At 38.8% G+C, this 10,353-nt stretch overlaps 1 protein-coding gene across 4 annotated transcripts in view; it reads left to right on the top strand.

Annotated features, from left to right (window-relative positions):
* The first annotated feature begins 81 nt into the window (after positions 1-81).
* The window catches only part of LOC102034892 (cohesin subunit SA-2-like), a 75,258-nt gene continuing 64,986 nt past the window's right edge, over positions 82-10,353 (top strand). For all 4 annotated transcript variants that reach the window (XR_004081897.1, XR_004081899.1, XR_004081898.1 and 1 more), the window contains exons 1-5: positions 82-260; positions 4,599-4,683; positions 5,305-5,451; positions 7,188-7,284; positions 8,315-8,391. Coding sequence is in view for 1 of the 4 variants with exons in the window: in XM_031058351.1 (XP_030914211.1) it covers positions 217-260; positions 4,599-4,683; positions 5,305-5,451; positions 7,188-7,284; positions 8,315-8,391 (450 nt within the window). In the remaining 3 variants the exon portion in view is untranslated. The remainder of the gene's footprint in view (positions 261-4,598; positions 4,684-5,304; positions 5,452-7,187; positions 7,285-8,314; positions 8,392-10,353) is intronic.

The following is a 10,353-nucleotide window of genomic DNA, read 5'->3' as shown; positions in this document are numbered from 1 at the left end:
TCCTCTTCTGCGACTGAGCGGCTGGAGGGGGAGGGGGTGTTTCTGCCCTGGTTTGCATGGAATTAAGTCTCTTTGTGTGCCTGTCGTGACAGTTTTCGGCCGCTGTTCCGCCCGCAGAAGCCGAAGGGAGTGTTAAGTTTTTAACGCTCGATTTCGATGAAGTTTCCTCAGAAGGTCGTGACAGCTTGTGTGTGCTGCTGAAATAATGTGGCGGAAATGATAGCCGAGCCCAACGCAGCCAGTACACTTCCCAGCCAAAAGTAAGACCTGGCACAGGTTGCCTGCAAAATCTGTGGGTAAATTCGGGTGCTGTCCCTCGGGTTTGTGCCGTGCAGACACCGCGGCAATCTGTGGTATGTCGCCTTGGGGGAAAGGGGAAAAAAAGGGGGTTGCTCTGCACTGTGCTTTGTTACTAACATCTTCATTTTATTTCCTTTCATGTACGATTTAGCATCTCCTTAATGTAGTGTTTTATGCTGTTTGACAGGGAGCTTGGCTTTGCAAGCTTTTCTGCGCCTTATTCACCACAGCGCATATGTGCACCCTACCTTACAAAAAACAGGGTCAGATTCATTGTCAGTGCACGTTTCCCTTCATTGGAGAATTTGGGGATGCTGAGGGGGAAGAGTGCTAAGTAATCTGCAAGCTCCCAGTAGGCGTTGATGGGGTCATTGCTTCTGTATATTTTGTATTGTTTTTATCAGGGAGCCATCATGTCTTCTTCCTTTTATAATGTATTTGTTAGTAATTTGTTGAGATGAGATAAAGTATTCATATAATTGTTTACAAAATGGCAACTAGAAGTTCTACTAGAATAAATATAAATAAATAAAAGGTAAAGTTACAACATTTGGGCATTTCTTGTTTGGTTTCAAAGAGTGAAACTTCTTAGATGTCTAATGTTGTGTCCTTTGAACTCATTGCAGCCCGGTCTTTTCTGATCCTGTCACGTTCTGGGCCTGTTTGCTCCGTGTGTTTTGCTTCATTATGCTTTAATGAAAGCTGAGAGTTGTAGCCCATGATGACATGTGTAGCTTCCCATATGTCCATTCCAGTATGTTTCATCTGAAACCAGCCTTTTACCTTCAGAGATGTTAGGCAGGCACATGGCAGTTGCTTATTGGAGCTTCTTATATTGGTTCTAATAGATGAACCAGTTGTTTTGAAATTTATAATTTAAAAAATTTACAGGTAGGATTCTTTCAGTAGCATAGATTAATTGTTCCTTTTACACAACAAAAGGAATATATTGCCTCCTTGGTATCTTTTCAAGTGTGAGTCACCAGATCTATTCTAAATGTTTATTAAGATAAGAAAACTGAATTCAGACGTTATCACAGTAGTGCTGTGCGTGAGGATTAGATGTGGGATTTGGCTTCCTTCGTACTTCAAGTGTTTTATAAGTAATACTTCAAATGCTAGCGAAAGGACAACATTGTGGCAGGAACACAAGGTAAAAATGAGTCTCTGAGCCATACATAACAGAGTATAAAGGTGGAAATAGAAATGACCTTCAGCTTATGCTTCTTAATGGTTGCTGATGGAAGCAACTAAATGGCTGATAGGTGTTTCTTCCCGTGCATGAAGCAGTGAATGTATGCATGTAGAAATGCTCAACATGTTGTAGAATAACAAAGGGAGGAAAAGAAAAACCCAGCTAGTTCAAAATTTGTCAAACCTGCCATTGCACTTGTATACTTAAGATGTTAGATGGAGATATGTATTGGGATCACTGCAGAAGTGACCCCTGTGTATTCCCCCAGCTAGGTACAGTAATACCTATGTTTTGCTTAAGAGGATAAGAGGATGTCTTAATTCTTTTAACAGTTTCTTCAATAGAAATGTAGTTGTGCAAATGAAAGTGCCATTTAAATCCCAATTAATTGCTCAGTGGTTTCATGGCGTTCAGTTTCTAGGTGCTGGTCTAGTTTCTGCAAATAGTTGTACCTGCCTTATGAATAGCCTTGCTGGAAACACCAGTATTAAAGGCTACCAAAAAAAAAAAAGAAAAAAAAAAGAGAGAGAGAAAGGAGAAACATGAAAATTAGTAGTACCTGGATTTAAAAACAACCTCTACTTTTATGTAAGTTGTCTGTTGTTGCCCAGTGCTTCTTGAGGCATAGCTATGTGCTGCAATGCACTGATAACCAAAACAGTTCAGAAACTAAATGGCTTTTTAATATTAGTATTTAGTGCTTAGTTATATTTCTTGAGTGCTTAAGATAGATGTTTAGTTGCATGTATAACAATTACTGCAACAGGTTTCACTCCAGGTATGTTTTATTTGGCGTTTATTTGGCCCAGCATGAGGGAGCTGTAGGTCTGTGGTCTTCCCGCTCTTGGAGGTTTTGCTGAGCTTAGGTAACATGCTGTTCCATATGCCAGGCATTTCCTTACTCTGTTGGGCCTCTTTTGCTACAAGTACATTTTGTGTGGCATAAGAAATGAAACAAGTAGTACAAGGCCAGGAGATACTGTCCGGAGGGCTGTCCTTCAGAATGTTCTTGGGAAAGAGAGGCGTGAATTAAACCTTCAAAGAGGTATGTTCTACACAGAGATACTAAAAGCAGTACGTGATCAGACAAGTCCTTGACGGAACTGTCCTGTGGCAGTTCTGATTTTTGAATTATTTAAATGTTTTAAACCAGCTTGGACTCAAATATAGTTGCTATAATCAAATGCAGTGCATTTATCTTCTTTCTGGGATGGAGTAAGTTGCTAAATAGTACTAGTACTTGTAAACACTTCAGAAAAGGTTTTGAAGGTGTTGAGGTACGATGCAGAAACTGGTAACCCATGTTACTGCAGTGTTGGCTGGCACCTGAGTTGCAGTTCCTGTGAAACAGTGCAAGTAAGAACCTGTTAACCCAGCCCCACAGTGATGCTTTCTGCTTTGAAATCAAGAGTGGAAGGATTTAATCACATAGGAGAAACAGCTCCTTGCCAAACATGTTTGGATTCTTTTTGGTTTTGTGGTCTGTAGAAGGATCTGAGAAGAGCAAACTGGCATCAGAAAAGCAATGCATATTGCTGTTCCTTGCTGTTTGTTCTTTTCAGCTGGGAAGTCTCTGGTAGTACTTGGGCTACTTAATCTCTGTGGCTTGCAATTCTAAATCAAAGAAGACAATTGAAAAATTTTGTGAATGATTTCTTATAGAATGTTGACTCAGCTGGGAGCTATGGTTTATCCCACTCTGTCCAGACAGTTGGTATAAGGATTGGTTCATCCTGAATTATTTTCTTTCCTTCCATCTATCAAACACTGTGGTATGTTTTGAACTTTTCTATAGCGAATAATTAACGGAATTTAACTTTCATTTCTCTGTAGAGAAGGTAAGCATATGCATAATTTTATTTAGAAATTTTGCATATTTTATTTTTCCATAGGATTTTTATAGGAATCTTTGGAAGTCTCATTCTACATCAATTCTTGAAATGTCTCAGTAGATCAAAAAAGTAAGCAGAGACATGTTTAAATAAAACTTGTCTGCTCTTACCAACAAAATAATGTTGGGACCTTGGTCCTGCAGTTGATGCTATTCAGTCTCAGAATTTGCTTTGCAAAACAATTGTGGGAAGAAGAATGATAAAAATGCTTATCTGGCATTGATAAACCTAGGTGGAGTTGAGCTGGCTCTGCATCCATAGAACAGCTAATTCTCCATCTGTGTTAGCCAACACTGGATACTGGAGAGTTGACTGTATCTGATAGTGTAGCACACTGGTTTTTTGTTCGTAAAGTGGTCACTTGTGTTAGGACACTCTCTTGTTGCAGTAGTATCATGAAAATAGAAGTAATTGTACACTCTCATATTTACTTTCTTTCTGTGCCTTCCTGTAGTACAAGTCAACTGGTTTCATGTCCTGGCCACTGTAGTTTAAAGGAGGCCATTGCAGCCAGCTTCCAGTACTGGACCTGCTGCACAAGTGGGATCCAGCTCGTCTACTCAAACATGACCTTTGGCAAAGCACATTGTTAGCATTGGGAATGATGAAAAATGGCATGGTTTCATTGCAGATAAATGTATGGCTTCAGATCTCCCAGAAGGTGCATCTTTCTTTATACAATTGTTCCTCCATGATATTAGCAATGACCTGAAAATGAAGTTTATGTTTCTTTTTTCTTCAGCATGTTTTATAAACAAAGTAAACCAATTTCTTCCTCTCATTTTAAAATGTCGACACATGAAATGTTGCTGCCTTGTTTAGCTTAGGGCACCCACAGAGTGAATTCCTACTTGTGTTACTGGCTCATGGTGCAAAGCTCTTAAGTCAACAAAGGCTGCATTAAGTCAACGTCAGCTTTCTGTTTCATTTACTTACTTTATACTTCCTTGATACCTTTGATAGGTTTGCTGGTTTTCTAATTATCTGCATATCTTACAGGAAAGCAAATAGTCTGAAAAAGGCCCCAAATTTCTGTTGTACTTTTTAAGTTCGCTGTTTGACTTTTAGTGAAAAAATGTCACCACTTCCAAACAACAAATTAAAAACACTAAAATGCATGTATTTGCTTTTATTTTCTTGTGGCTTTGTCCTAAAGTGTGTAGCTCTGAGTGCTTGCTGCTAACTCCTTCAATATGTTTGTTACACCTTAGAGAGAATGCTGTCCATGATGAGTCTGTGCCCGAGTCTCCTGCTCAGAATGGCACTTGTGTGAGAAATGGCAACCTGAAAACACCAGTAAGTCAATTTTAAAGCTTTTAAAAGTTTTAATTCTTTTAAATTGTGGAGTTTATTTTGTGTCTCATTCAGTTGTTACAAAATTGAGTATTGTGTGCAGCAATCACAGTGCATCTAAAAGTTGGTCACTGGATACAGCTTGACCCTAAAATTCCAATGGCAGCAGAGCCTCAGTGCTGGCTTTTGAATGGTCAGTTCATTTCAGCATTGCTTTTCCTCTCTGTGCTTTGTGTGCAGCTGATGTTAATTTGCAGGTAGTCAGTTTAACCTGTGAGGGAAAGGATGTAGAAGAGCTTCTGTGCTTGCTTTCTATTCTTCAGAAATGACAGCTGCCACTGAAAACTGCCTTCTGGGTAGTGTGCAACTGTACAAAAACTTCTTTCCTGTTGTGTCTTCCTATGCTTATGACTAATTGTTAAGAGTAAAATACAAACTGGTAAATCCTTACTTTCATCCTCTTTTATTATGGTTGTATTTGGTAAGGAATTGTTTGGGTCTGTGGGGCATAAAACTGAGCAGCCTGGGGAAGTGTTTACAGTAAGAGTGAAATAAACTCGTGTCTGTGAATGCCTGTTGTGTGTTGTGTTTTCTCACACACGATGTGTACTTGACTTGTTTCAGAGAGAGAAGCGGAAGGTCCGAGAGCAGTGTGAAAACATCAGGAGGAATTCTCCCGCTAGCAGAAGAGTGAGCCAGCTGCAGAATGGAGAAGTGGTTGAGGCAGTTACCTTGTTTGAAGTGGTTAGCATGGGGAAGCAGGCCATGCAGGTATTCCCAGCACTGAGTTCTGAAAGCACTTGGTGGAGGAAAGATGAATGAACAGTGGTCATTTCCATTACTTGTGGAATATTTAAGTTTTGGCTTAGCTGGGGAAGCAACATGTTCAATTGGAAAACTGCTGTGAGTGTGGCTCTTGGAAAGAACATCTTGCAGCTTCAAGAAATTAGTGAGGAGGTAGCTGTCAGATATTTAAAAATAGGAAGGAAATTGTACCTAAATCAGCCTACAATACCTTAATATACAAAAAGATAATTATTTTTAAAAATGTGGAAAAGATTCATCAATAGCAAATTTGAGTTGTCCAGAATTCTGAAAAATCAGTTTGGTTTTTTTTCCCTTTTTTAAATTTTTCTTTTTTTCCCCTTTTTTCCTTTTTTTCCTCCCTGTGCTTGCCTTGTACTATTAATCTTTTACCTTCATTCCAATGCAGTTTGCCAGCAGCTTGCATAATAGCCAGGTTCCCTGTTCATCTATATAGTTAGCAATTTTCTTCAGTGTGAGGAAGCCCACCTCCCCATATTCTGTGAGCACATGTATATATTATCTTTGTATATGTGTATGAAAATCTGGAGCCCCAAATATTTTTATGTAGAGTTATAGATATGTCTCTGGTGTGTAGTGTTTGTAAGCAAAGACTGTGTGTGTGTGTGCACATGCATGAAAAGTACATTTATATTTTGGATGTGAAATCTTCGTGCTACAGCTGGGGTAACTTCAGTAGAGCTTCCTGAAGAGCTTGGCTTCTGCTCTGCCAACCATCATGGGAAGCTCTTGGAAAGGCAGCAGGGCTTGAGTTCTGTTGCTGCTGGAATGTATTAGACCTGTGTGGAACTACTGGTGGGTTGAAGCCTGGATGGCTTGTCCCAGGAGACCCATGTCACTTACAGGCTGTAGACTGTACTGCCCTAGAAATGAAATCTGGAGTAGTTTTTTGGCTTATGTTAGCATGTGAACTGTTTCAAACCTACTGCACAAATCAAGTCCTAGAGAAAAAGTGAACTTCCAGGGTAAATTGCTGGTAGGATTTAATACTAGTTATTAGATGGTGCAGAGGCTAAATGTGTGTTTGGATTTTCTTGAGTTCTGTTGCTGCTGGAATGTATTAGACCTGTGTGGAACTACTGGTGGGTTGAAGCCTGGATGGCTTGTCCCAGGAGACCCATGTCACTTACAGGCTGTAGACTGTACTGCCCTAGAAATGAAATCTGGAGTAGTTTTTTGGCTTATGTTAGCATGTGAACTGTTTCAAACCTACTGCACAAATCAAGTCCTAGAGAAAAAGTGAACTTCCAGGGTAAATTGCTGGTAGGATTTAATACTAGTTATTAGATGGTGCAGAGGCTAAATGTGTGTTTGGATTTTTTGTTGTTTGTGTTTATTTCTTTTTTTTTTTTAGATTAAATTGTTACCTCAGTGCAGTCAAGAACTCAGGAGGACAACTTTTTTATTTTTCTTTTTATTACATTTATTAAAACGGTGGTAATTTTCCCTGTTAACAGGAATAAAGCATCTGTGAAAAACAGCATTGTATAAAGCAGTTTAAGACTTGAAAGAGTCTTTTAGAACTATAGAAATGGAAGAGAATTGCTTGGAGTTTATTCTTAGTTTTGTAATTTAATGGAGATGGAGCAGTGTTAGTTTTTGTCTTTATTGTGGGTATCTTCAGTGGAGTGCAGCAAACTGTGTTCATCTCCTGACTAATAAGCTTCTTTAATCTGTTCTAGTCTGTAGTAGTTGACTGGGTTGAAGCTTATAAACAAGACAGGAATGTGGCTCTTCTGGATCTCATCAACTTCTTCATTCAGTGCTCAGGCTGTCAAGGTAATTTACCTTCTTCACAGTTCCTTCCACTGTCTGTGTGTGAGAGGAGTCTGAAGTGTGCTTTTTGAAATGGAGTTTTTCTCTGTAGTAAATCATGAACTTATGATCTGTACTGTTCGTTAAGATGAACTCCAGATGGGCAGGCAAAATAGAAAAGAATGCTGCTGGTTAAATTCTTTGTGCTAGCAGCATTCCAGCTCTGAGAGTTGTATTTGAACAAGGTTTGCAGGGTCAGGTTTCTGAAGTGGCATGTCACATTGCTTTGGAGAATCCTCACATAGGGACAGTGCTTTTGATGAGTGTTCTAATTAAAATCCAGTGTTTCAGTTGGCATTTGTTTGGTATTTCTTGGTATCTTTTGTTTTGCTAGTATCCTTGTTTGAAAATAAGCAGCTAGCAAATTCAGCTCCCTGCTTTGGTGGCTAGAAAAGCAATCTCTTGCCTCATTGCAGTTGCTTTTACTAGAGAGTTGTGAAGCTGTCTGTTTCATAACAAACACTGAAGCACTGCCTTCTGGGGACAGTCTGCTAGTGAAATGCTTCAGGATGGCAAGTAAGAGATTAAGAAGACTGTCCTATTAGTTTGAAACTTCTGAGTGTATTTAAGCAGCTAGAAGTTTAAGCAGCTAGAGTTTTTATACGTCTCTTTTTAAAATTTTTTTCCCCTAGGTCTTTGACTAATATGCCTTCTCTTATGTGAAGTACTTTGGGGTTTTTGACTAGTTTTGACCTGTGGGCAAAATTTTAGTCAATCCTTGAAGTAAATGAATGAACAGAGAAAATAGTCTTTCCAGACAGCACAGAGCAGACTTTTCTAATGGGAATTTCAGTTTTGCTTCATCAGTACTTTTTCCTATAAATTAATTTATGTATCCCTTTCTGTATATGTTGCCTGCACCAGTGTACATACATAAAACAGAATTCCCCTGTCTTCAGTGTTTCTAAATTTAATAAAGTTCTTACTGTGGTTTGGACTTGATTAATATTATAGAGTTGTCAGTAATTCTTTTTAAAACACTACTTTTTTTTAGGCATGGTAACAGCAGAGATGTTTCAAAGTTTGTACAAGAAAGATGTCATGCAAAAAATGACAGAGACCTTTGATAAGGTAGGTGCAATTTTGATTTTGCATATCTTTTTTATATAAACAGTAGGCTCTACCTTAATATCCAACCTGGATGGAATTCCTGTTGCTTTCAGAAGCTCTTCATTAATTTGGTAAAATAAACCTGTTTTTTTGCAAGAGAAATTTGTTGTCATAATGACCCATTTTAGCAACAGCAGGAGATGTTTTTTTTTAGTTACTTTTATTTTGAGAGTTTTATTAGGGCTGTCTGACTGCAGCCTTCCTGAATCTTTCTCTTAAGAGTTCTTTTGATAATGACTTTATAGAGGTAGATCTAACCTGGCACTGCAGCAGGTAAATGGCTCCTTTGGTATTTGGTTGATTGGTCCTTTAAAAAATAGTAATATGGATTACTGATGAATTAATTCAAAGATATTTTTAGCTGATATTTTATTTGAATATCTTATATTTGCTTTACTGACAATTATGATTTTAATAACTGTATTACATCATATGGAAGAAGAAAAGTGTGTTTCAGATTTTTAGATAATTGTGAAAACAGTAGTGAGTATTTAATTTCTTGTGGATTTTTAAGAAAGGTACATGGCTTTACAATGCTGTTTCACTGCTTGACTGCTCCTTGACTAATTATGGCTGCATTAAATTTTCTGCAGTGCTTTCACAGTTGCTTCCATGCTTTTTTTTCCCTTATATTTGTCACTTCTGAGTTGATTTGTCAAGCAGCAGCCATCAACCTTGTTTTAATTGAGCATCTCTCAAAGACCAGCTGCTATAGAAATTCCCACAGAGAATGAATTTGCCAACATGGTTTTCTTCATTTTAGAAGTGTAGTAGCACTTGGGCTAATTTTTTGACAGAAATGAACCTCTATGTGTCTGGCCATATGAATTAGTAGTCTGGCACTTTTTTGCCAACTAAATTAGCCCTGAATAACACTCATGATAGTGCAGGCACTCTGGCAGATACAAAGATGTGATTACTTTTACCATCAGCCTGGAAATATTACAGCCCTGTAACCTTTTCATCTGTCCTCATGGGCAAAAAGGCAGGTTCTGCAGTTGCCTTAGAAGCTGTATTCTCTATGCTCTGTAAAGAAAGTGAGTTCTCTCTTATCTTTTCCATAAATAAGATGGAATTGTAAGTTAGTGGTTTAAGTTAGTCAAGAAGGAGTGCCATATGGGACTACTGGGATTTCAAAAACATTTTTTGAAAAGTAATGACAGTAATAGTGAAAGTAGTAATGAGAGTGGAAAATATTGCCAGATATTTGCTTAACATCATCTTGCCTTTGAATTTTTATTCTTCGTTTCTGGCTTTCAGAGGATTCATTCATGATGATTTCAGTGAAGGAATGCAACCTTGGCATTGCTGTTCAGTTAATTAATTGCAGCACTATATCCTTGTACCAGTGCTTCCTCCTAGAATTCTTACTAAAGTTAGTGGGAAATGTTAATAGAGTTCAGTATGGCAAGAAAAGAATTCTTAACATCCTCATGGACGTGAGTGAAGTGGTCAGTGAGGTGGACTGAAAACTGGTAGAACAACCAGGCCTGTGGGGGAATGATCAGTGGCAAAAGGTCCAGTTGGAGGCTAGTCACTAGTGCTGAACCCCAGCTTGATACTGGGGCCAGTGCTGTTTTACATATTTAATAATGACCTGGACACCAGGGCAGAGTTTACTCTTGGCAAATTTTCAGATGGTGCAAAATGGGGAGGATTAGCTGCCAAATCAGGTGGTTGTTCTGCTGTTCAGAGGGACCCTCAACAGACTGGAGAGTTTGGCAGAGGGGAACCTCATGAAGTTCTACAACAGGAAGCCCTAGGAACGTGGGAATGAATAACCCTGTGCACCACTACACATTGGGGGCTGATAGACTGGAAAGCAGCTCTTCTGAGTAGGATCTTGGTGTGGGTGAAAAAATGAACACGAGCCAGCAATGCACCCTTGCTGCAAAGTTGACCAACAACTTCCTGGCCTGCCTT

Source organism: Geospiza fortis, unplaced genomic scaffold (assembly GCF_000277835.1).
Source record: "Geospiza fortis unplaced genomic scaffold, GeoFor_1.0 scaffold366, whole genome shotgun sequence".
Classification (NCBI taxonomy): Eukaryota; Metazoa; Chordata; class Aves; order Passeriformes; family Thraupidae; genus Geospiza; species Geospiza fortis.
The sequence above is the reverse complement of the archived record's forward strand: the minus strand, read 5'-3'. Positions and strand labels throughout refer to the sequence as shown.